This window comes from Gambusia affinis, linkage group LG20 (genome assembly GCF_019740435.1).
Source record: "Gambusia affinis linkage group LG20, SWU_Gaff_1.0, whole genome shotgun sequence".
In the NCBI taxonomy this organism is placed as follows: domain Eukaryota; kingdom Metazoa; phylum Chordata; class Actinopteri; order Cyprinodontiformes; family Poeciliidae; genus Gambusia; species Gambusia affinis.
In genome coordinates, this window is record NC_057887.1 from 23,621,147 (window position 1) to 23,648,427 (window position 27,281).

At 43.1% G+C, this 27,281-nt stretch overlaps 1 protein-coding gene and 1 long non-coding RNA gene across 2 annotated transcripts in view; one reads left to right on the forward strand and one right to left on the reverse strand.

Annotated features, from left to right (window-relative positions):
• Positions 1-7,102, forward strand: part of snx29 (sorting nexin 29) — a 92,450-nt gene extending 85,348 nt beyond the window's left edge. Inside the window, exons 20-21 of the mRNA XM_044102185.1 lie at positions 822-961; positions 6,362-7,102. Of these exons, the coding sequence (XP_043958120.1) occupies positions 822-961; positions 6,362-6,488 (267 nt within the window). The 3' untranslated portion in view covers positions 6,489-7,102. The remainder of the gene's footprint in view (positions 1-821; positions 962-6,361) is intronic.
• A 3,545-nt stretch (positions 7,103-10,647) lies between these two features.
• Positions 10,648-17,315, reverse strand: LOC122823001. The gene is made up of 4 exons (XR_006369264.1): positions 17,260-17,315; positions 12,747-12,914; positions 12,020-12,284; positions 10,648-10,999 (listed from the first exon to the last, which is right to left on the reverse strand). It is a non-coding gene; the product is annotated as an uncharacterized LOC122823001 (long non-coding RNA).
• Between the last annotated feature and the right edge of the window lie 9,966 nt (positions 17,316-27,281).

The following is a 27,281-nucleotide window of genomic DNA, read 5'->3' on the forward strand; positions in this document are numbered from 1 at the left end:
GCCGACGCCGCGTGCCGATGTTGCGACGCCGCGCTCCCAGCTGCAACATGGAGGGTTGCTCAGGCTTTGTTTGAGCCGTGCTGGACGCTGATTAGCCAGGCTAACTGCGGCCATGTGGCTCAGAGGAAGAGGCTCTCAGCATGGGCAACGAAAATTAACAACAATAATTTAGTTTATTTAGTCTGACAAAGAAACATGGGGGTTTTGTCCTTGTTAATTTATAAATTTCATAGTTTCACACTAAATATTTAGTTTGGAGACTAAATATTTAACTCCAAATTAAATATTTAGTTTAATTAAATGCTTATTTCCAAAGTAAATATTTATTTTTCATTGTAATTTAGTTTGCTGACTAAATATTTAGCTAATATGCTAATTTGTTTAGTGATAAGTGGAAGTAGACTATAAAAATAAAAGCTAAATAATTAGTTATATTTAGCTTAAAATATAAATATTTAATAAACTACCTAGCATGCTAACTAAATAATTAGCTTGGTAGCTAAATGTTTAGTTTGAGCTTAATATTTTGGTTAAATTATTTATTTGTTTGGAAATTAAATGTTCAGTTTGGGGAATTATTTTTAATTTGGAGCTAAATAATTAGCTTTTGATTAAACATTTAGTTTGGAACTGTGACATTTATAAATGTATAAATGATGAAGATGTGACAACAATGTCTTCCTCTCTGTGAGGCTGAATAAACCCAAATATTCTTCACGTTTTGGACCGTTGGTAGAGTCCTTGGCCTGTAGTCTTACTGTGGATCTGATTCTGCAGGTGTAGAAGATTCCTTCCTCCTCTCATCGTCTCTCTGCCTGCAGGATGCTAAGTTCGTGGAGGAGCGGAGGAAGCAGCTGCAGGGCTACCTGCGCACGGTGATGAACAAGCTGATCCAGGCGCTGCCAGAGTTCACCGCCCGCCCCACCAAAGAGACGCTGCTGGCTCTGCTGCCGTTCTGCCAGTAAGTGGAACTACACCGCCATGTTGGTCACAGGCAGCGGCCGCCATGTTGGTCACAGGCAGCGGCCGCCATGTTGGTCACAGGCAGCGGCCGCCATGTTGGTCACAGGCAGCGGCCGCCATGTTGGTGACAGGCAGTGGCCGCCATGTTGGTCACAAGCAGCGGCCGCCATGTTGGTCACAAGCAGCGGCCGCCATGTTGGTGACAAGCAGCGGCCGCCATGTTGGTCACAAGCAGCGGCCGCCATGTTGGTTTCTGTTTTCATTAAAGGCATCAAACAATCTTTGAATCTTTCTGTCATGTTATAAAATCAAACCTGCAGTTTTGCTTTGATTCTGTTGGTCATGTTTGACCTCCTGCTAGGCTCTCACCCAACTCTCCCCATCAGACTAGCCACCATCAATAGCCCCAGACTGCTTCAGAGCCCCAGATAGAAAGCATTAGGGAGCTGTTGGAGCTTGGAGGTGGAGCTTCAGAAACAGCAGGAGATTTAAAGAGACAGAGGCCCAATTATAAGGTGTTAAATCAGGAAGTGAATTTCTTTTCAGTCATATTGGATATATGTAGCATTTTATAACAACAGAAGGCAACATTTTTGATTGAAACAAGCTGTGTAAAAACACATTAGTGTTTCATTTTCTGTTTGAAAGAGCAGTGTTTTCTGTGAATGTTTCTGAATCAAAAAAGCAAGCTGAAGACAACATCATTAGCTCCCTCATGAAACAAATCAACATTAGAAACTCAGGTTCTTTCCCTGAGATTAAAATGTTTGATGATGTGAAATGTCCAATGTTTAAAGGAGAAAAAACAGAATCAGTAAAGCAGTAATGCTGTGATTTCATATTTAAAGATAAAGAGAAATGACTGGCTGTCAGTTTAGGGTAGCTTTATTATCCAGTTTAATCTAGCATACATTCACAAAGACTCAGCTGTCCCAGCTGCTCCACTCTTACACACAGGATTAATGTCAAACCTCCTCCAGACAAACTGAAGGTTTTTCACACATAAATAATAAAAGTTCCTCGTTTCTCAGTCACTCTCATGCAGCAAAGTGTCTGCAGCTTTGGCTGCCCACCTACTGAGCGATCCAAACCTTCTGTCATTTTCTGTCCATATTCCACATCTGTTTCCACTTAGCGATCAGTCGGCGGACGTGATGTGCCACCCGTCTGCCCTGAATGTCACTTCCTCCCTGGAGACGCCGGCTGAATGCAGCGGCGCACCGGCGGGGCGTTAGCGCTCTGAGGCCGCCTGCCAAACGCCCCGCATGCCGCCCGCCATCATTCGCCGCCGGTTTGTTGCTAACGCTACAGAAACTTCAGAACGGATTCAGATGCTCTGATGCCAGGACATAAATTTAAACCTCTGTCAGTTCAGAAACATTTTCATTAAATACAGTAAATAAAAGCCACTGGAGCCACAAAACCTTTAATAAGCATGTAAATAATTTACACAGATAAAACATTTGGATTTTAAATCAGTTTGTTTCTGGTAAGAAATCAGCCGTGAGGAGAATCACTAAATAATGAAACCATAAAAATAAGGATCAGGGTTGTTTTTATTAGTTTTTCATAACTCATCAAAAATCATTAAAACTTTTTATAAAACATTTGGAAGCATTGCCGAAATAAATCACTCTTTCAGTAGAACTTTTAGTTAGCCTTACTAACTTACTAAAGCGCTAATTACTAACATTGACTCTGTTAACGCTAATATGCTATATCAACATGGTGTTTAGCTGAAGCTAATGCTAATATGCTATATCAACATGGTGTTTAGCTGAAGCTAATGCTAATATGCTATATCAACATGGTGTTTAGCCGAAGCTAATGCTAATATGCTATATCAACATGGTGTTTAGCCGAAGCTAATGCTAATATGCTATATCAACATGGTGACTCTGTTAACGCTAATATGCTATATCAACATGGTGTTTAGCCGAAGCTAATGCTAATATGCTATATCAACATGGTGTTTAGCCGAAGCTAATGCTAATATGCTATATCAACATGGTGTTTAGCCGAAGCTAATGCTAATATGCTATATCAACATGGTGTTTAGCCGAAGCTAATGCTAATATGCTATTTCAACATGGTGTTTAGCCGAAGTTAATGTTATTGCGCTATATCAACATGAAGCTAATGCTAATCGCTTCCTGCCCGACATAGCCGTATTAGTTGAATGAAAACTGTTTGACATGTGACCCTGCAGGTGGTATGAATAATTATGAGCCTCGGTCTGCGGTCAGCTGTAAGTTTTTCTGTCTTGAAAACTCGACTCACACCAACAATGTGGTACGATGAGTTTGTAGATCTGCGATTTTAGAAGCAGCTCATTAAATTCATTCTAGGAACTATGAATGAGGAACTGGAGCGCTGTGGTAACCATGGCAACACATTGAGCCGTTTGGAGGGTTATTCCCAGACACCAAACAAGAAGAGGAGAAGTTGAGCAGAGGTTTGGTGTTGTTCCTTAGTAATGATAATGCGACACGCTGCATAATGCTCATAATTAGTGATTTCTGTGGAGTTGAAGAGAGAAGATAAATGAAGCGAAGCCTTGCAGCCTGACCTGCTGTCAGCAGAGATAGGATGAGCGCTCAGATGGTTCACTCGGGTCAAATTTGACACAAAGTGGTTCATAATTAAAGCTCTCAGATGGATGTCAGTGTTTGCTTTCATAGCATAAATTATTGGTTACCCAGGATTATTAAATTTAAAATCTGAATCATCAAAGCTCCAGGGGACAGTGAGGGTTGCAGGTTCAATTACCATCCACTCCTAAATGCAACAACAAGGGCGCAAGACTTTGACTAGGCCACGTTCAGTTGGCTATAATCTCATAAAAGCAATTATAGATGCTCATTATTTATATTTAATAAGAGGCAGTGAAGGAGTAAAGGAGAGTAGAAGTTACAGACAGACAGACAGACAGACAGACTTCCTGTGTGCAACTAATTAATGATTTAATTAGTAAATTAATAAACAATAGCTCTGCTGATTAACTGTTTGTGCTTTTAGAGCTCAAACTTCAGAAAAATGAATAAATAAAAGTTTTATTCTGCTTTCTGTCTAAAGCATCAACCAATAAAATTCAAATTATAAAATAGTTTTTATTGGTTTAAACCCTGAAATATTTCATGTCCATTTCAGTGGACGACCAGTTTTACACTCTGATCTCAGCGACTCTGTTAGCATCTCATTCATGCCAAATGTGATGCTAAATGCTATCAGTTAGCAATACACTCATGCTAAATGCTATCAGTTAGCATGCAGCTCCACCTGATGGATCCGCCGCGTCTCGTCTCCAGACTTCAGTCTCCATCTGAGGAAACCATCAGTTCATGTTTGGGAAGGAAAGTTTCTTCTGGAGACCCAATAACCGTTTACCGCTCGGCTTTTTGCTCCTCCACACTCATTTTGATTTATGCGAGCATTTATGTAGCTGTTTACTCTAATTAGCTTCCTCAGCATTCACGTTATTAATATTCCAACAGTGCTGGGGAAAGTTATTATCCTGCACAAATCAATAAAATATCCAAATGGGGAACCAACACACTGAGAAAAACCCATAAACTCAATTAATCCCACACATTTCCCAGTTTGAGCTGAAAAAAACCAGGCGGCTAGCAGGTTCTGCTCTGCAGTTCAGGAGCAGTTCTGATGATGTAGTGCCTCGCTGCAGCCATGTTTGGACCCGTTTGGACCTGTTTGGACCGGGTCTAACAGAACCAGCCTGGTGCCGGTCGGATGGGGAGGAAGAGCCTCTTCTGATCCAGAGGAAAGTGATTCAAATTCACTGTAATGAGCAACATCTCCACCCCAACACACCCCAACACACACTAACATACACACCAATACACACACACTAACACACTAATACACACTCAGGCCCTGGTCAGTTAAACTCTGCGTTTCTCGCAGATCATTGGCCCAAATGTCGCCGCCTTCAGCCAATCAGAGGGCAGAGTTTTATTTTTAGTCCAATTGAGCGAGGCCGACCGAACCCCCTGGACCGGGTCCGGACCCAGATGTCCGGCTGACGGTGCTTTGGCGCCGCTCACCCTCAGAGTGTTAGCATTAGCGTTAGCGGCTCTTCGCCTCGGGTTGCCAGGTTGGGATGGAATCAGGTCGACAGAGGAAGCGTTTCATTTCCTCCGTCTGACCGGCGCCTCTCGCTCATCCTCATCCCTATCAGCCTCGGGGATCAGCCAACCGCGTGTTTTCAGGATGGTTGCCCTGGCAACCGGGCCAGTGATGTCACCGGCTGGACAAAATTAGTTTCCCTCAGAGTGATGGGAAAAGTGCGGGCCGTCATGGAGCCCAGACTCTGATGGGGAGATAATTCACTTCCTCTCATCAGATTCACACCAAGATTTTATTAAACACTAAAATCTAAATGACTAAAATACTGAAAGCTGTTCTGGATTGAAACTATTAGCAAATATATTGAGCTTTGATTATTTCAGGATGCATCTGCTGTTTCTAAATAAATCAGTTTCACATTTAGATTTCTGAAACATGGAACAAGCTGCAGGTTCCACAGATCTGATTTATTTATTATTAATAAACTGAAAACGTTTTCGTCCTGCTTGGATGGAGAGCAGATTTAATCTTCTGATGACAGAAACATTTAATGCAAAAAGAAAGTTAACATTTAATTACCAAAAACAACAAAAGAAGCTTCACAGATCCGGTTGGTTCTGGACGGTTAACGGTTCTAATCGTAATAAATGTTTTCATCAATAATTCATCTGTTTTGTGGAAGAATAATTAACATTATAGATGGATCATCAGTCGGCCTGGTCAGAGAAAACAAACATAATTCTTCTATTCATTATAAAATGATTTACTTTAATTTTTAGTTTTAAAAACTAAATGTTTCTTGTGCTTCATGGTTTCACATGTGACTTTCAGATGTGAAATTTGGGAGATTTTTCTGTAAAAACAGAAACTCTTTGAAAACTGTCCTTTATTTTTAAACTGGCTGCTAACGGGACCAAAATATGTCAAGGTTCTTCAACTTTCTGTGTAAATAATAAATATAAATACTGATGTTCTTTCTGATTTCACATTTTCTCTTCATTTATCATCTTCTGACTCGTTTTGGTTTTAAAATGTTTCCAATTCTTTACGTCGGTTTGGCAGCAGAACTTATTTTATAACTCAGTTGTGGTATGCTAACAGCATGCTGGCTAACGTTAAAACAGTGAGATAACTATGCGTAACCATGGCAACCTGTGATCACTTAAAGGCCTGCCGGCCCTTTCTGCAGTCCAGAACAATGGACTTCCTGTTTGACCCAGTCAGCCAATCAGCAGCCTGATGGACGATGACATCACTGGCGGTCTGTTTTCATTGGTCGGAGCTAACATGTCCCTCCTCTGTCTCCGTCCTGCAGAGACGCCCTCCAGGGGAACGAAGGCGGCTCCAAGACGCCCCGGTCCAGAACCTCGTCCCGTTTCCCCCGACTGGGCCGCAGCCGCACGCAGGACGCCCGACCCGAGCCGCAGAGCGGCGACCTTTGACCCCGGGACGGCACAGACTCTGAGGACGTTCAGGGGCGGCTGTGGAGATTTATTTAAATTGGTGGCGCACTGGCCGACCCAAACATCCAGAACCGGTTCTGGTGCTCAGACAGGAAGTGGAGCGGTCCGGACGGTTCTGCCTCGGATCAAACCGGTTCTGGGACTTTTTACTCACTTTTGTAGTTAAAGTCTTCACAGTGCCTACCATGTTTTGTAGCTTCTCTCCTGGACCTGAGGGAGGTCAGAGGTCAGAGGTCATCAGCTGTCTCGGTGCCACCATTAAACCCAGACTGGACCTCACACTGCTGGCATTCCTCCTCCTGCCTTCATCATTATTGTTACTATTATTTCCTTGCCTTGCTTTTATAAACGTGCTGCATCGTGTCGTCGCCACGGTGACGTCGCCACGGTAACTCCTTTTATTTTCTACAATAGCAGAGGAGGATTCTGGGAAACAGGAGGCTCAGATGAACGTGAGCGAAGCGACACCATGAGATGAATAATCTGTAATTTGACGTGTTGGACTCAGATTAGGCCTTCCTGGTTTCTAACCACTTAACGAAATCATGTTGCTATGGCGATGAGATTATTAAAGCCAAAACTGAAAAGCAAAAGCTCTGAGCTGCAGTCATTTCAGGGTTTGGGTTCAAAACTCCCTTCAGTTCTGAAAACATAAAGTTCTTAACTTGAACTAAACCTTCAGCCTGCTGTTCGTTCACAGCTTCACCAGAAACACAAACATTTTGTAGACGTAAACAAGCTGCTGATGGACGGTGGACTCTCCTCCTGTTGGGACCAGCAGGTTGGACCGGGCCGTTCCAGAACCTTAAAGGAAACAGAATTCTTCTTTTACATTTCAATCATCCTTTGTGGCCTATTTAAAGCTGAACCTCAATGTTTTGGTCTGAATTCCTGGTTTTTGTAGCTCCTCAGGCTCCACTTTGACCCCTGACCTGAGAGCAACCCGCCTCACTTACAGGTCGCAGAAACTTCGGCCATTTTTGTAGTTTCATATCAGAACATGATTATCTAACGTTCCAGAAACTTTTTATTCCCAAATCAATGAAAAGACGTGAACAGCAGGTTTCGGTCAGACAAGTTGGAGCCACAACAGGAACAAACTCAGCTTGTAAACAAAGCCTCAACTGAGTTAGCGAGTTAGCTGTGCTAGCACCAAGAACATCACTCCATCAAACGGTTCAAGTCTTAAGAAGAATACAGAAAAACTGTTTACATAATAAAACTTATAAAAGCCTGGCTAACAGCTAGCTCACAACGCTAACAGCTAGCTCACAACGCTAACAGCTAGCTTACAACGCTAACAGCTAGCTCTCAGCGCTAACAGCTAGCTCACAGCGCCGACATTAGCAGAAGCTACAATGCTATTGCTATTGAAACAATGGCCAGGATGTGATATCAGTAAATAAATGGTCTGAAATAAAGTTTGTTCACATGTTATTGTTATTTACAGCTTATTAGACTACAGATAGTTGTAGTTAGGGGTCGGCCCCCGCCCGCCGGCCCCCGCCCGGCAGTCAGCCCCCGGCTGAAGCAAACGGCGTCGTGTCATCCTGCTCGTCTCATCCTTTATGAATTTTTGCACTGAGAACATAAAGCAGAACAGATCAGCGCTCAGATAGAGCTACACACATAGATCAGCCTGAAACACGCGGCTGATTCTGAACTGCAGGTTTTTGTTCCGGTTTTTAGCGGTTCTGGGATTCCAGCTGCACACTTTGTTTCACTCAGTCGGAGGTGAAGGAAACAGGCGAACACCACGTTCCCTGACCACTGACCAGAAAATTGGTTACAAGCTTATTAAGGATGTGGATGACTGCTTTTGGGCAGTGTTTAACATCACACACACACACACACACACACACACACACGCGCGCACACACACACACACACACACACGCCGTAGCGACTGGGGAAATGTAGGCCATGAATGCTGACACAGAAGATCTTCTTCCTGGTTTTTCCTAAAACAAAAACCTTCCTGTAAACATGGCTGTAGAGCTTTCAGTTTTCATACTTGGTTTTATTAACTGCTGGGAACATGAAGCAAGTTTTTCTCTTCCTGAATCTCTAATTTTACAGATAAATGTTTTGAGAAGAAAACATTAATAATCTGGATGTTTTATGGCAGATTAATTGTAAATCTTTAGATTCAGATGCGCTTTACGTTTGGCTGCAGTTTTCACTAAAACATGTTGTCTGTTGCCATGGTTCCTCCTGGTTTCTCCTGGTTCCTCCTGGTTCCTCCTGGTTTCTCCTGGTTCCTCCTGGTTCCTCCTGGTTCCTCCTGGTTTCTCCTGGTTCCTCCTGGTTCCTCCTGGTTCCTCCTGGTAGGTGTAGAAGCAGACTTGTAGTTCTGGTTTTTTTATCCTCTCATCTCCTTCTTTCATTTTTTTCCATCTTCATTTCATGAGAAATAAAACAAAATATTTCCTAGTAGTTGAGTATCGGGAGAACTGCAACGCTCCACCTGTGAAAGTGAATCTGTTGTTTTGACTGACAGCATGGAGAGGAAGAGGAGCTGTCAGTGAGGAAGGTCTAATTCACTTTTCTTTTTAAACTTTTTAAAAGTTTGCGTGACATTTAGCTTCCATCCAGATTTTATGCTAATTTTGAGCAAAGAAGAAAAAGCCAATCAGTTATGTTTCCATTTCCTGGTTTGGAGCGAATCAGACAGGTTACGCTAACCGTGATGTCATCAAATGTTGATGCTGCGCATGGCTGGAATAAACAGGAAGTAGAGGTGGCTAACTAGCTAACTAGCACGGAAGTTTGGTGCCTCTGGTAAGGTGCAGAGTTTGTTATATCAGAGTTGGCCCCCCGGGGCCCTAGAGCCCGTCATGGCTAACTGGCCGTGTTTCCGGCCCTGCGTCGCGTCAGCAGCCGTCTGCTGGATTCTGGAGGTTCTGAGCTGCAGCTGCTTCAGGCTTCAGGACAGGAAGTGGATCCTCTGGATGCGGACGCCTTCCTGTCGTTATCAGGATGAAATCTGAGCAGATTAAAATAATCTGGACGGCTTCAGCATCTAGATGATCTGGTTCTTTATCCTGCAGCAGATAAAGAGGGATGAGAAGATAAACCAGGAGATCCTGATGCTGGATCTTCCTCCTTCCTCCTCTTCCTCTGCTAGCTAACAGAAGCTAATAACTAACTGCTTCCTGCAGACACCTGAGTGGCAACGGGAGGTCAAAGGTGAGTCGGACTGTGAGATCCGACTTCACAGCTTCATGGCAGAAACTGGTTTCACTGAAGAGGAGAAAAGTTTCTAACGGTTGGAGTGAGATTTTTTACTTTGAGTTTTATGTCAACATGAATATGAAAATAATTTCTGTTTCTTCCTTATTGCAGAAGTTGTAAACTGTTTGGCCGGTTTTTAGGATTCACATCAACAGTTTAAACTTTTCTGATTCTTAGATTAAAATCTGATTTTTTTCAGTGAAACTCCTTTTAGGTGAGAAGAAAACCATCTTGAAACCACAGAAGAAGTCCAGCTGTGAAATAATCATTTGTATTTTCAGGTCATTTCTCTTATAGCAACACAGTTTTTCATATTATAAGTGAAATAATTCACCAGTGGAAGTGGAATTGTTGATCAATCTGAAGGAATTATTAGATTATTAAAACAATCTTTTCTCTTTTGTCTCGTTTCCAGTGGAATCAGATTTTTGCAGCAGAATATTTGGTAATATTTGGTGTTTTTGTGCTGCAGTTGATGCTGTGATAAAACATGCGCTAGCTGAAACAGACGTTTTGGACTCTTCTGGTTCCGTTGGTTCTGCTCTGCCCGGGTCCCGGTCCGATCTCTCCAGACGTTTTTGGGTCGAATCGTTTCAGTAAAATGTTCTGCAGAGTGAAGTGGACGGTTCCAATCCAACACTTCGCTGCTCGGGTTAATTCAATCTTCATCAGAACCGGCTGAGAGACGCTCAGCCAATCAGCTGGAGGACTCTTCATCACAGGAAGTGCAGCTGCACCGCTTCACCTGATGATCCTCCACAGCAGGAAACGGTGGGCGGAGCCAAGAGGAAGCGCCTTTCACACCTCCGCCTGTTCGGCTTTAATACCATTTTCTGCCCCAGATTTCTGCAGAACCTCAGAGTCTGAGGAACGCAGGCGGCAGGAAAACCGAAGATCTGGTTCCTCCAATTCACCAAAGTTCATTTATTCACCAAGAATCCAGAGGTTACAACAGAACAGACAAAAACAAACGAGCCCAGAACTCCATCTGCAGAAACAAGAAAACAAGCCAGAGGCGGTGACCTTCACTCTCCAATCCAAGGTCACTGATCCAAGGTCACTGATTCAAGGTCACTGATTCAAGGTCAGCCTCGTTTGACACAACAGGATCCTTCATGTTCTGAGGAAGAGGAGGGCTGAGCTGAGGAAGAGCGATGGAAACATGAAGGTTGCTTCCATCCTGGGAATCTCCAGGAAACAGGAAGTGAACCGGGTTCTGCTGGTATGATGCTGTAGAATGACGGCTCCATTCTTTCCTTCCAGGCATGAAAACAAAATGCAGATAATCAAATTAAATCTCGTGATCAATAACAGGATGTTAGGAAAACCTTGGAGAAGAAAACAGGAAGTGGCAGGAGGACCATGGTGTCTGTTAATGATTTGTCAAGAGAACAAACCTATTTATGTGTCATTTTAATTTCATTTCTTTTTAATGGAAACACTGCAGCTGTAAATAGTATTTCTTATAATTAGTGGAATATTGACAAAGTTTATTGTTATGGAAACGCAGCCAAGCATCAGATCAGGAGACGCTGTCGTCCATCTCAGAAAACTTTCTGCTCAGTTTGTCACATTTAGCAGAGCTGCTTTTAAAAAGACTTTTAAACTTTTAAATTGCTTTTAAAGAGACAAATGTTGATGCAGAAGTTTGCTAGCTGCGGACTCACAGGTGGAATCCTCGTGATTCGCTGCGAAGCTGAGAAAAATCTCACTGTAGATTCCCTCCTCGCCTCCGCCAGGGTTCCCTCCCGGCGGCAGGGAGGCGCGTCGTGTGTGTGTGTGTTTGTGTGTGTGTGTGTGTGTTGTTGGTGCTAATGATCTTCATTTCTCAGCCTAAGTGTTGAGCGCTGCTATTTAAGAGAAGTGTAACAATCACACCATCATGGGTCGCCGGGCGTTTTGCCGCGTCTTCGCAGGTTAGCGGCGCAGCGTTAGCTTCAGCGGATCGGACTGTTTGAGCCAATCAGGTGTGCTTTCACGCAGACAGGTGTCAAGACGGCCATTAATAGATCTAATGATGTCAGCTGTGCATATTTTCCTCCTGGTTGGACTCGTTTAAGAATCACACTTCAGATGAAACCGTCAGGTTTCTTCTGTTTAGCTGTTCTTCCAGCAGCCGCATCTTTAGCTAACAGCTAAAATCTGAACACAGCAGAGCAAACAGAGAGCTGCTTTTAGGAAACATTAAAAGTAAAAACTGTTAATTTTAGGTTATCTGTCACAAGGGAAGCCACTTTTTTGCCATAGTAAGCAACTAAATGAAGCTGAATACTTACCTTTCAGACTAAATATTTAACTTCAGACTAAATATTTAGCTTTGCTGTCTGGACTGACTGGTAACTGGTAGAACCTCCATGACCCCCAGCAGCGCCGCTGTAGTTGCTGCTGCGCAGCGGCCAGCAGTTTTGTTGTTGTGGTTCATTGATTTTGAATGTCTGGATGTTTTGTGGCATAAAGAGGAGAACAGGAACCGTTCTCACGGCTCATCGTTGCTGTGGCACTGATTAGCTGTGGCGCAGGGCGGAGCTGCGGTTCCATCTGCTGCTGATAACCAACAATAAATCATCCTGAAGTTATTGTGATAAATATTGTTTTGTTTTTAAATGGTAATATTAGTATAATAATAATAATAATAATAATAATAATAATTAATAATGCAAGAACACATTCAAATAAACATTTAACTGTGGAACTAGAAGACATTTTAAATAACCAAAATAAATAAACAAATAAAATAGGCAATTTTAACTTAAATCAATGAATTCACTAAATAATTATTTTATTAGCATTTTACTCGTTGCTTTAACTTTTCTGAACACATAAATTTAGCAAAGTATCATAAAATAAAATCCTGCTCTTGTTTTTTTTTCTCAACAAAATCTTGACAGTAATTTCACATTAGTTTGACATTTTTCACCATTTTTAGGCATTAAACTTAATCTGGTTTCTATTAAATCATTTTCTTGTCCGTTTCAGAAGCACAAATCTTTTCTCCTGACTGACCGCCGCGTTTCAAACTTCCTCTCTCCGAACGAATCACTTCACAGACGAGGAAACGAAGCGGGTCGAGTGTGTTTGTGCTCCTGCACTAATTACAGTCTTTAGATGTTGTTTCCTGCAGCTGCTGCTCGGTCAGCTCACATCAACCTTGTTGTACTCCTGCTTCACTCCCTGCCGACATTTAACAACAGAAGAAGAAAACATACTCCTTAAAAATACTCGGTCCAATTAAAGCCACCTGGCAGCGCGAGGCTTTCTGCTCAACGAGAGAAACAAACAGAAAATCCGACCTGATCAGCGGACTGAGTCTCTGACGTTCACATGTTTCATTTAGCTTTTGATTTCAGAAGGTTGACAACTGGAGGAAAAACAGTGTAACTTAAATGTTTTTGGATGGAAATCAAAACCAGAACAAAGAAAAAAACAGGAAATGATGAAACATTTCCTGTTCACGTTTGATTCGCTTTTAATGTTCCTGAGCAACTAATAAAGTTTAAGACTTTCTGTTTATTCGAGAGAAGTGTATGACGTCATAATGGATCAATATATTATTTCCGTGAAAACCTTTTCACAGTGTAACTTCACAGCCCAGCTTCAGAGGAGCTCCATCAGATGTTATCCGGTGTTTCACTGCAGAGCTGCTGTCATGTAACGATGTTAGAAGTGGATTTCCTCTCTCGTCTCACAGCTTCGTGCCTCTAACCGCCCATCAGTGACTCAGCGCTGAACCAACATGCTGTCAGCTGCGTTACAGTCAGACTTACAGAATCGGGTCGGAGAATAAAACCCGGAGAAACCAAAAGTTCAGAACCCGTCCGTTTCTGGGAACGAGCGGCTTTTATTCCCGCCATGTTTTCTCTGCTGGTTTTCCACATCGGAGACGAGCTGGCGTCTCCGTTTGTCCCAAAATCTTCCTCATCAAGGTCTGAGTCAAAGTGAGTCAGTGAGAAATTAAATTCCCCTAATTAGGTCAGCAGATTTTCCTCCTTTATCCTTCTGCCTCCCAAACCTCCAATCATCCAGACAAATCTCTAATTGATCAGCGACGCTTCAGAGGCTGCAGCCAGTTTCATCCTTCACTCCAGAGAAACACGAGGTGTGTGTGTGTGTGTGTGTGTGTGTGTGTGTGTGCTTCACACAGAGCAGGCCAGTCATAATAACTGTTACTGAACGACAAAATCATCCCATAAATTATTGCGATAAACAATAATGTTATTTTGAGATATTTTCCAATAATATGATTTTAATGCAACAGCACATTTTCAAAGATCAAACTTTAAATTCTAATAAACTTTTAGCACAGACATTTTAAATATCCAGAATTAATAACAATTATGAATTATGAAGATCTGTAAACAAAATGATCCTTCAGAAAAAGGTTTAGTTGATATTGAAACATTTTTACACAACTTTTTTTTCAGTTTTCAATTCAGTTCAGAAATATTAAAATTTAAATTCTCGCTGCGCCGGAACTTTTGAATTAGTGTTTCTGGTACGGCCGTAAATCTGACGCACAAGCTAATCCCGCTAACAGCATGGAGGACGGAGCGCCTCCTCTGGTAATCTCTGCTTCTGAACGATCTGATTGGACGCTGGAAAACAATGTTGTTGTGTTCATGTTGTGCTAAAAGCAGTGAGCCTAGCAGTGAAGTTATGCTAACCTAAAATAGCATCTTAATGCTAACATGTAGCAGCTAATGCTAATGTTTGCGTCCACAGTCCAGATTTCTCCATGAACGATGAGAGAAACTCACATATGAACTCATCGCTGATATTTATTCAATAATTTAGCAGAAAAAAGAGAATTTGAAATAAAAATGTTGCTTATTTTGTCATTATTTCTTGATTAAAATGTGATTAATTAATCACAGTCCTACCACGGTTGTACATGTAAGTTTTGATTAAAGTTACAGTTAGAAAACATTTCTGAGTTTGGCAGAAATAATTTGACTAAAATGAATGGAAGTGAAAACAAAGTCCTGAATTAGATGGAAGTATAAGGACGTGTGTGAGAGGGTGTGTGTGTGTGTGTGTGTGTGTGTGTGTCTTGAGGTTCCTTGTGTTTACATCAAAGGCAGACGCTGCAGGCTCTAACTGATGATGGTAAAGTTTAGTGAAGTAAAACTTGGCTGTTATATAATCTGATCTTTGCTGTGTGTTGTCTGTGGTTCTGACCCAAACGGGTCGGCTGGACTAGCAGCCATAATGAGAGCAGAGGATGGAAGTTTTATTTACCTGGCAGTTACAATCAAATCCCCTTAAAGGGACGGAGCACAGGCTGGTTATGGGTAGTCAGTATCCTACCTGCAGCAGAAATGTCTTCATTTGTATAAATCCAGATAGTTGTTCCTAGAAGCTGAAACCAAACCGACCCAATCACCGAACAGATAAACGGATAAATGTCTGGATGAGTCCAAACTGAGGCTTTTATCTTTGGACCGAAAAGATAAAAGAACAATCTAGAGTTGTGGATCTAGAGTTGTGGATCTACAGTTGTGGATCTACAGTTGTGGATCTAGAGTTGTGGATCTACAGTCATCTTCAGTTGTTCCAGCTGTAACCCAGAGCTCAGGCTGACCTCTGACCTCTGACCCGACCCTTCAGACGGTTTCCAGACGTGAGGTTGAATGAAACTGTCCGTTTGTCTGATCGGTTCTGCAGCAGTTGATTAATCGTGTCTGGTTTCACCGTAACGGTTCAGACTGCAGACGATGTTTATTCCATTTAGTCAGATTGTTCTTCATTCTTCTAATGAATTCAGAATAAAAACCAATACTTTATATAAAATAAACATTTATTGGTGAATAGATTGTAGTGACTCAGTTTACTGTGAAAACTGTTTAATTCACTGGGGACACTTTGAGATCTAATTTCTTTCTGCCGTTTCTCTGCTGTGATGGTCGACTTCAGGCAATCATGGCGCGGCGGCTGCGGTCAGAGCTGTTTACCTCGGCGCTGCGGCGCTGTGCTGCAGTCAGAGGCTAATAGGAAATTCACCTCAGACTCTCAGCTGGTCTGAAGCAATCAGTCTGATGGGATTCCAGTTGCTGCTGCTGTTACATATTCAATCTGTCTCCATCCTCTGTGGGTAAACATGGCTGCCTGCTGCCTGCTGGCGGCGGCGGCTCCATTCCTCCACTCTGAACCTGAAACTGCTGCTCAGAGTCTGAAACATGAGCTGGACCAGAACCGAGGCTCATCTTCTAATGCTCAAATCTTTGTTCTGCTAATTCTGAAAAAAACAATTTCACTAAATAAGAAATGAAATCAAAATCATGTGAATAAGCAATAAAAATCATGGATTTGGTGGCGCCATGGTGGCGCTAGAGCTCATCTTCTGTCAGCCAATCAGAGGAGACGTCGGTGGTGGCGCAACAAGCCCCGCCCACCTCGGAGCGGCTAAATGCGGCGTTTTGGTGGAGCTGTAGTCGGCCATTTTCCAGTAGAGTTCTGTTCTGTAGAAGTTGAGCCTCACAGCGGCCAGAAGAACCAGAACCCAGACGGGTTCTGGTGGGTTTCATCCGAACCTCTGCAGCAGGAAGCCACAGCCTGTGGAGCAGCCGAGCGCCATGCTGGATCCGGGTTCTGACCGAACCGCCGGTCCGTTCGGACCTGCTGCAATGCTCCGGTGCTGCATCCAGTTCCTCATTTTGTCCTAATATGATGGAACGGCGGCTGAAATCTAATGAGGCTCTCCGTTTCCATGGTAATGTGCAGAGGAATAAAAAGGCCCGGTTGCCATGGGGTTTTTATGTTATTGAGTTAAAAGCTCCCTAAACGCTCCGCCCGCTCGGCTGGTTCCTCCACACGCTGCAGAGCCGGAAACAGAACCAGAACCAGAACCAGAACCAACTGGACTAAAACCAACAGACTCTAATGAGCAGAACAAACCCCGCAGAAAGATTCTTAGAAATCCCTGTGAACCAATCAGCTGCCAGGATCGTCTCTGATCGGTCCGGTTCTTTTCTGCCTCATGTGATTGATGAACTACAGCAGTAGTTCCCCGCTGCTCTGCATGTTTTAGATTTGCCTCTAAACCAGAACAGCTGATCCAAATGATTCCATGACGTTTTCTGCAGCCACCAAGTTGATACCAAAGTATCAAAGATTCAATCCAGGTGTGGCAGAAGGAAACACCTAAAACAAGCAGCGGGGGGATGGACCTGAGAAACACTGAACTAAAGAACATTGATGTAACAGTTCTCATGTGACGTCACATTCTAACTGACAGCCATCTTGGTAGACAGTTGCTATGACAACAATAAACAAGCCAGAAGTTTAGAACTAGCTCTCGCCTCGTTCCTAATGAACTTATGAATAATAGAAGTATATTACAACTATTAATCAATTACAGTTTTTCAGTACTCTATCCGCCGGTGTAATACTAAGATAAACATCAGTGATATTTCCTGTAGTACTTACTGCCGAACTAGCAGCGTTAGCCTAGCTAATGTAGCTTTTATCTGCTAGCTAACACGGACATGTAGCCTAGGTGTTTGTTACTACATGTACTCACTCTGCCAGTCAGCAGAACCTCGTTTTTGACACGAAGAGTTCGTAGGTCCTCTAGAAATCCGTTTAAACTTTGACTGTCTGGATTTCAGGCTGTGAAGCTCCTCCATGCTGGATAAACTCTTCCTGTTCACTAAGCAGTGAACTGTGTCACAGTAGGAGGTCAGAGGCAGCTCGTTCACACCGTCTGACATGTTTCCGTTCTCCGTCTCATACGGGTCGATCCACACAGATCACATTTTCTTTACATATATTTCTCCCATCGTTCTGACGCTTTGCGCTGCGCTGGATCACCAAGATGGCGCCGATCACTTCCTGTTCAGGTTTGTGGGAACTTTGTCATGGGAATGTTTTTCTGTTTGTGTTTGTCGGACTGTAATTGCTGTGACACACAGTCACAGTCATACAGTTACCTAAAACTGAAAACATGATCATCTTTATTATCACAATATTACTATAAAATATGATGATAAAACTTTAAGTCCAGCTGGACCGTCGGCATCAATCAGAGACGTTTCCTCATCAGAGCATGAGCAGGTTGCTGCAGGTTGCAGGTTGTTGCAGGTTGCTGCAAGTTGCAGGTTATTGCAGGTTGCTGCAGGTTGCAGGTTATTGCAGGTTGCTGCAAGTTGCAGGTTATTGCAGGTTGCTGCAGGTTGCAGGTTGTTGCAGGTTGCTGCAGGTTGCAGGTTGCTGCATCTGCATCTCTTCAGTTCCCTCTGATCTTCAGTTCAGTCTTCCTCAGAGCCAGGCTGAGGTCAGAGTTCAGGTTCCTCTGAATTGTTCCTGAAAGCTGAGGAAGGAACTCCATCTGTCTAAACCTGCTCCTCCTCTTCATCCCCTTCCTCCGTCTCTCCCTCCACTTCCTCTTTTTCTTCCTCTTCCTCCTCTTCCTTTCCTCTGACTGAAGTGGATTTTATTTTCTGGAGGATTCAGTGGGATGATGTGGGTGGAGGCGTGGGAGGTGGATGATTGGAGAGCAGCTCGATGCTTTGGCCTGATGGCGGCTGCCTGCTCAGTAACAATGGTCTGTCTGTAATAAGCCCCTCCCCCTGCCCCCCCTCGCTGCCCCCCCATGACGAGTCGAGGCGCCAACAAAAGGAAGCGTTGGAATTAGGAACGGATTAAACATCTATTTTAACGTCTTTTGTCAGGTCCAAACGGAGGGAGAGGCAGAAGTGGGCCAAGCTGCGGTTCTGCATACCAAGTGCAGCTAAAAAAAAATACAAATAAAAAATAATAAAAATAAATTAAATAAAAGCTGCAGCTGAAGCTCCGTATGCAAAACGAGTCAAATAAAAACAGCAGGTTCAAACCTGCATCTAGCTAAACACTAGGGCTTTGTTGCCATAGCAACAGGGATCGGCGGTGTGTGTGTGTGTGTGTGTGTGTGTGTGTGTGTGTGTGTGTGTGTCCAGCTCTACTTGTTGCTCTAGTGAAGCAGCCATCAGGCTGCTGCTCAGCTTCACCTCACGATTCTTCTTCCTGTTGACACTTTGCTCTCACTTCCTTCCTTCCTTCTCTACTTCCTCTCTGGTTGCCGTCGGTTACCAGATGTGTCGTCTGTGAACGTTAAGCAGAGCAGAACTGTCGCTGAAGCGTTCTGGATCCTGGTTCTTCTCTCATGGCCAACGTGTCATGATGCTGCCACTACCAGCCGCTGCTGTGTGGCGCGATGAAACAGGAAGTTCTGGCAGAACGGGAGGAAATGAGAGAAACGAGGAGGGGAAGAACAGAGGAGGAGCACAGGAACATGATTTATAATCACAGAACGACACTCGACCCGAACAAACTGAGTAATTAAATAATGAAGCAAAGAACATCATTAATGACTAATTATCTGTAAACTCATCAAAACAGCTCATTTAGCAACAACTTCATGAAATCGCTCTGAAAAACCTTTGATTAAAATCAAATATATTTAGTAAAGAGCTCAGTATTTACAGGCTGGATATTTCAGATGAAGGCAGCTGGACCATTTCTTAAAGACATTTTGCCTCTAAAACCTGTTCCCCTCCTGGCCTGTGGGGGCGCTGCACCAACAACCACTGAAGGAAACCACAGAAAAACTAAAGATTTCTCTTTAGTCTTAGGCTGAAGACCAGGAGACATTTCTGCTGCTAGCGCTAGGCTAACATGCTAGCTTTGGTTGTATTTACCCAGAATGCCCTGCGGTGCAGGGCTGCACAGTGGTGCAGTTGGTAGAGCTGTTGCCTTGCAGCAAGAAGGAGTTTCCATGTTCTCCCTGTGCATGGTGGGTTCTCTCCGGGTTCTCCGGGTTCCTCCCACAGTCCAAAAACATGACTGTCAGGTTAATTGGTTTCTCTAAGGTGTGTGTGTGTGTGTGAATGGTTGTGTGTCTCTGTGTTGCCCTGCAACAGACTGGCGACCTGTCCAGGGTGACCCCGTGACCCCGCCTCTCGCCTGGAACGCAGCTGGAGAGGAACCAGCAACCCTCCTGACCCCATTAGGGTGAACAGAAAACGGATGGATGGAGAAATAGAAATGGCCCTGCGCTGTAGTCCACTTCCTGCTTTGGAGCGGTCTCTGGTCCACTTGGTGTTCACATTCAAAGTGGACCCAGACTGAGGTTTGGAGGACCAGAGGTCAGAGGTCAATTCACAGATTCCAACCAGTGTCCTTAACGTCCTGCTCCCCAGTTTTGACCATATTTCTGAATTAAAGTTTCTCTGCCTGGTTTCAGGCAGAAGTTTGTTGTTCTGTTTTTGCTCTCGTCTGTTTTACCGGTCAGATCGTCCATCAGCGGCTCTCAAAGCTTTTTATCGCTGCTATAATTCCTGATAAGCTGATTAAAGGCAGACTTGACGACCTTCCTTCATATCAGACACAACTGAAGCGTTTCAGTGACTGCTGAACCCTGAGCGCTGCGGCGCGTTAATCAGCGCGGCTCATTAGAGAAACGTTGCCAGTTCCTCTGGTGTCGTCCTGATTTGCTGTTTGTCCACTTAGTGCTGACGGAGCTCAGAGGCAGCTGTTCAAATGAACTGTGATGGCCAAAGACTTTATATAAACACTGCTGCTGGGATTTTAATGGAGGCAGATGAACACTGACAGCTTTACTGCTGAGACTTGGAGCGGCGCCCCAACCGGAGAACGGGTAACACCGGGGACTCACACCGACTGACAGCGGATACTGGAAAATCCTCCTGGACAAAACTGGAAACGGCTTTTCAACTTTCAGAGAGCAAAAAACAGACAACTAATTTAATAGAAACGTGCAACAAAGTACAACAAGGTCATAAAAATATCTACAATCATTTTACTGAGAGAAAACCAGCTGCTCATGGAGATTATATTCATAATTTAACAGAACATCAGAGATGCACTGTAAAACAAAGTTATGATGCATATTAGATCAATCAGAAACCAGCTGGTCCACTTCAACCATGAAGATAAAAATACAAAACAGAATCTGAACCAGATCAGAAAGTCTGTGGATAGAAATGAAAATGTTTGTGATTTGTTCTAGAAATGTTGAGCACAAATAAAAATGAAACTAATCTAATTTGAACTCAGAACTGAAAAACCTCCAGCTTTTATTTCTCTGTTAAGCCTCATTTATTGCAGCTTTTCTCCTTTTTGTCCTTGTGAAAGTTTTTTCTCAGAAGATTAAAACATTTATGAGTTAAAATAAAAACAAACTTTATTCAGTTCATGTTAAACTGAGAACATCCTGAATGCATCAGTGTCTGAAATCACACTGTAAATAAATGTGCTTTTAATTTTATTACAATCTTTTTAATGCAAGAGGAGATCTGCCAGACTTTGTGCAGCAGGAAGCGGATTGTGTTTGATTAAATCAAGTTGAACAGATCAGAGGGAATCCTCCAGAGACGCTGAGTGGAAACTGGGCTGCAGATAAAGCTGCTGTTTTTAAGAAGCTGAAACTGGTGAGGTGAGTGAGTTTCTGTGGGTATTCTCTGCAGAGCGAGTCGATCAGACGGGCGGCTGCAGCACAGAGCCGCGCTTTCTGCTTACCTGGCTGAGCAGCGGCTCCCTGCAGGAGCTTCTGCAGCCAACAGAAAAACTTTCTCTTATTTTCATCCTGGGTTTGAATTATTTAAAAGTTGTGCTTCTGTTTGTGCATTCAGAGCGTTTCCCCGCGGAGCGAGGAAGACGCAGCGGCTGAGGAGGAAGAGCGGCTCAGTGTCGATCTGTTGTGTGATTCCTCTGTCGGAACCGCGGCAGAAAAATTACAGCTGGAAACATGAAAATGATTCTTTGGCCACCGAGCCGCTCTGCTCTCCAGATTATTCTGGAAATGCTCTATTCATGCAGATGTTCCATTCTGGGCCTCCTACACACCGACTTCAGCAGGACGGAAACACAGATGGCATCTCTGAGTGTGTGTGTGTGTGTGTGTGTGTGTGTGTGTGTGTGTGTGTGTGTGGGTGTGTGTGTGTGTGTGTGTGTGTGTGTGTGTGTGTGTGTGTGTGTGTGTGTGTGTGTGTGAGCGTGTGAGTGAAATGACAATAATTCAAGGCAGGAAAGGGCGGAGAAAGAGACTCAGGAAAATGGGCTGAAAGAGGAACAAATCAAAACCTCCTGCTGAGTTTGGACCCCGTCCAGAACCGACGCAAATATTAACACATTTTAATGTTTCGGTTTATTGCTGTTTCCCTCCTTCAGTCCGGTCCACCCGGTTCTACTGGAACCAGAACATCTGCTCCACCTCCAGCTGGTTCTGAGTCAAACCAATCTGTTCCCCTCCTGGCCTGTGGGGGCGCTGCACCAACAACCACTGAAGGAAACCACACAAAAACCTCTGAAGACACTGAGAGCAACTTCCTTCTTCACCAGATGGAAACAAGATGGAGGCGTCAGATTTTAGTGTTGGAGGATTTCTCTTTAGTCTTTGGCTGAAGACCAGGAGACATTTCTGCTGCTAGTGCTAGGCTAGCATGTTAGCTTTGGCTGTATTTACCCAGAATGCCCTGTAATTCACTTCCTGCCTTTGGAGCGGTCTCTGGTCCGCTTGGCGTTCACATTCAAAGTGGACCAGAGTTCACTTCAACTGAACCCAGACTGACATTTGGAAGACCAGAGTTAGCTTAGCATTCACACCAAGCAGCGGTGCTGACCCTAGCCGAACAACCCCACCGACCCCCACTTTCCCTCACTTTCTTCTTCTACTAATATCCAATTAGCATTATCTGCTGTTACTTCAGCTGTTAACTTTTAGTTTTTTCCCGTCCGTAGAGCTACGCCTGGTCCGGCGTTCTGTTTTAGCAGTCGGCTAACAAGAAGTTCTGAAACATAGAAAGATCTCCTGGTTCAGTTCTGCTGCTCTGTCTTCTCAAACCTCCAGATGGCAGCTGGTACTCAGCCAGGTTCTGGTTCTGGTTCTGGTTCTGGTTCTGGTTCTGGTTCTGGTTCTGCTGGAGGTTGTTCCTCTCCACTTTCGCCCCCTGCTGGTCAGGAGGACAACGACTCGTTGGTCTGCTGAGTTTCCTTAGATTGAATCTTTTTAAACTTAAAGTAATGCATTAACTCATAACTAGATTAACTAGAAATGATTTTCTTTGTAAAGTGTTTTGAGCCGCCATTGTTGTGAATTGTTGCCATAGTAACAAACTGAATAAATATACAGTAAGGTTCATTAAGATTACACCAAGAAATATCCAGTCAGTTAAGATTGAATTCATGAATCTGAACAGATTCATGTTCAGACTGAACTGAACATAAACAGATTCATGTAATCAGTCGATTCATTTTGTTGTTTAATTGCAAATAAATCACTTTATTTTCCAGAGATAAAGAAAAACAACGATAAAACGTGGATAAATGAAGCTTAATAATGAATATTTAATAAGTAGTAGAAAGGTTAGAACATATTCCAGGATGGTTTCCAGGTTGACCATCGCCTCTCCGTGTTGTTAGAATATCACACCAACTTCGAAGCTCCTTGTTTGTTAAAATTAATATTTTTAGAGGCTCATAATGACGACTTCAGAGGAGAGGTTGGTGAACATCCCACAATCAAAGGAAGTGTGTCCCCGACCTGTTTCCTGTCTCACCCTTCTACTCCCCTAATTGCCCACCTGTGGGCGTCCTAATTAGCCCTAATCAGGAAGAGGAGCTCACCGGAGACCGAGAAGGCTGGGCGAGAAAGCAGACACCACAGAAGAAGAAAGAGGGCCATGCTGCAGAATCAAGGTTAGAAATGACTTTTAGTAAATTAAAACAAAGTACTGGTGGCATTTTGAGAGACGAGCTAATGATGTGCATTAAAGCAGAGATTTATTACTGCGCGCTCTGCAGAAAGCTATTAGCTGCAGCTTTGATTTATTCATCGCAGGAAACAAGCGGCACAATAAATATGGAAATAACTGCAGGAGAGGCAGAACCTGGATCTGAAGACCAGCTCATCATGGAGCCTCTTGATTAACCACAGACCACATCATCTTCCACTTTACGTCACAAATAATCTGAGCAGATGAAAAATGATCGTAAATCAATACTAATGTAGCTTTATTTACTTCATGATTAATATTAATGGTATTATTGTTTCCGAGTGATTAATTAAACAGATCTTGATTAAACCTGCTGATTTTCTGCCACCACTGAAATGTTACTGATATATTTTTAGTTTTTTGTGGCTCTAGTGGGAAATAAAGTTTATACAAGAAACGGGACGAAGACGCGCAGCAAGGGACGACCGTAGAGTTACACTGTAAAAAGTTAACAGTAATTAAGAGAACGGGAATTCATATTTCACCATTTCATTTATTCATCTATCAACCTCATTTTCAAACTAAATACTTACTCAAGCTAAATGTTTTGCTAAATAATTAGCTCATACTCTACAGCAGTTAGCAAAATATGAATCGGCTAGTTAGCTCCCAACTAAATATTCAGTGTAAATATGAAGTATTTAACCTGAAATACTTCATTGACACTTTGTAACGGCGCCTCAATCGAAGGTCCCAGGATCCATCATCAAACCTTTTAGGGTTTCCTCTTCCTCCACCTTCACAGCATCGCCTCAATTTCTAACAAGATTCAGTTTGGATGTGAGACAGAAGGACTCACTGCTCCTCAGGATCGTCTCTTCACTTTGGTTTTCTGTTCGATTATATGGTGGATCTAAAGTATTGATCATTATATCATGATTTATTACTGCTGGGAAAATATTCAGTGTCTGTATGTGGAAACCAGAGCATGTTTTATTACCAGAACATGTTGAAGTTTCTGAGCTTTAATGTGACAAAGTGTGAAACGTTGGAACCTGTTTAAACGTGAGGAGAAGTTCTGCAGACAGAATATTTACCTGAATTCGTTTACACCAGTCAGCCTGCCTCTCAGGAAAAACCCAACAATCATTCTGTGTGTGATAATGCCAACAACGCCGCTGTGCATCGGTGTGAGCGCAAAGCATCATGGGAGATGGCGCCGCTTCCCAAACACGTGAAAGCTGCTGGCGTCCGGCCAGACGTCAGTCTGCTCTGAAAATAAAAAATCATATTCTCTTCTTCTGGAAAAATCAGACATAATCAATGCCAGCTGTCATGTTACACTGCAAAAAGTAATTCTGGCAGTGTGTTGAATACAAGTTATTTTTTTACTTTATTTTTTATCTTTTTTTTTACTTTTCTTCCTCATTTCTCTGGTTGAGTCGTTGCTGGTTGGATCATTGTTTGCTCTGGTTCTGGATGCTGAGCAGCTGGAAGGATTTCTGCTCCGACTGTTTTACTTTTTGACAGGGTTGATGGGTAACCGTGGCAACGAGGTCCTTCCTGATTGGTCAAGAGGTCGAGATTTGTTTTCCGTTGATGTTTTTCTAAGTCTTGGCAACAGAAAGGAGAAAATGAAACATCAGAGCAGACATTATGTTTTATCTGACAGATAAAGATATTTTCTTTATGTCTGACGTATGGTTGGAGTAAATAAGGGTCAAAAGGTCAAGGTGACGTTCTTCATGTCATGTGGAGCAGGAAGGTTAACCTGAGGCTTCAGTTGTTTTCTCAAAAAGTTTTTTGATTTAAAGATCTGTTATCCTGCTTCATGTTGCCGATCAGGTTCTGTTTAAATGACGTGACTTTCATCCACTGCTGACCCCTAGTGGATGGAAATGTTCACTACATCAGGATGTATTCTCTTTCCATATCCCCTAAATCACATTAAACTGTTTCAAACCAACTCAAGCAAAACTTTAAAACTTTTTTACAAACCTGAGGAAGGTTTTCTGATTTCTGCTGTTTTCATCAACTTTTTCTGATGTGATGCTTCAAAATCTGCATAAAAAATGTTGTTGGGGACTCGGCTACAGTTAATTCAGGATTTCACAGAGTCAGGCACATCAGGCAGAGATGACATAATTTAAAACTGATTTTTATATCTGCTTGTTTCTCTTTGTCTGATATTTGGGACAAATATAGAGAGTAAATCTGTAAGGAATCCAGTAGTTTTTCACAGAACTGATAACTTTAACTCTTTTTCAGCAGTTAGAACTTTATTCTGTTTCAGCTCTAACATCAACAGAAAGTTAATCATTTCCTGCAGAGGAAGCTCCTCTTCCTGACACATTTCTTCTCTCTTCTTGTTCTTCTGACCTTCATCTGTCTCCATTATTACATTTTCATGTCATCATTTAGATGTCAAGCGACGGCTGCATGCAGAGAACCCGGCCTCACCTTTATCCCGGACATGAAAGATGGCGTCCGACTGATGCTTGTGGCCGTCGGAGTCAGATTGGAGCGGCTGACAGCTGCGGCGCTGGAGCTGCTGCCGTTGCTCCGCGTTGCATCACGCCTCGTCTTCGTTGGACTCCGGCGGGTTGCTGCAGACTTGCAGATGGATTTAAATGAGATCCGTGGACTGACTGTTGCAGAACCGCAGGCTGTGTGTAAACACGGGGCTGGATGTCGCCGTTCAGGCTGGAGCTGGAATCCTTGTTTCACTTCGTTAATTAAAGACACCGAGAACCGGATCACAACTTTCTGCCAGAGAGCGGAAAGTCCTCAGATCAAAGCAGCAAATGTTTATCTGGTATGATGGGATGTTAATGCTGTTTACAGGAATCATTGGTGATCTCATGCTAACAGCAATTAGCCAGGGATCGGAAATAATGCTAACATAAAGACATAACTTAGTTTCTCTCCTTGTGCGGAAACTGTTATGCTGCGTATTAGATTCGCATTGTTGACTGATAGTGTTAACTAGCTAATGCTAACATGCTATTCCTGTTTTAGCTCAGTTAGAATTAGCAAACATATTTCTGTCTGCTGACTAATTAGGAGTCAGATTTTGTTTAGATAGTTTGTGTCTGAGCTTTGACTTCCTTAAATGTTGCTTTAATATTTCCAAAAGTGCACCAGTCCCTCCCTCACAGCATGATGCTGCCACTCCCATACATTACAGTTAGGATGGATAGTGTTCAGTGTTCTCTGTGTTTTTAATCCAGCTAGCTTGTGCAAAACGTGCAAAAAATGGAGCAAATTTCACTTCTTTCTGAATTTCCCCCATAATTTGAAACATTCAGATGTAAATTTTAGTTTTGCTTTTATTGTTGCTCAACTTTGTTTATGTTAACTGTTTTCTTGTTAAATTGAAACCTACGCACCTCACTGGGTCTCACAACTTTCATCTGTTGCACTTTAATTAAAAAAAGGTGTTTATGTTGTTTACTCAGTTATGCTAACATCTCCCAATAACACCTCTGAATATGTTTCTGGTTTTGCTGAAAGCAGAGGAAGCTGCTGCTGCAGTGACTGAACTGTTTCTGGAGGTGTTGGTTGATCCTGCTACTGCCAGCTGGGCTTCATCTCACAGGTTAACCTGACAACCTGCTGCTGTCACATTCAGCTCCTCTACTGAGGGCTAAATGTTGGGATGAAGCTGGGTGTTGGTTTGTTGGCATTTCTTACTGCCTGCATTGTGTGTGTGTGTGTGTGTGTGTGTGTGTTTTTTCATGTGCATTAATGCCTGCAGCCGTCCCCCCCGGCGCTGTGTGGAAACGTAATCCGATTGCCACCAGTGGCTCTGATGTCAGTCTCGCTGTGATTC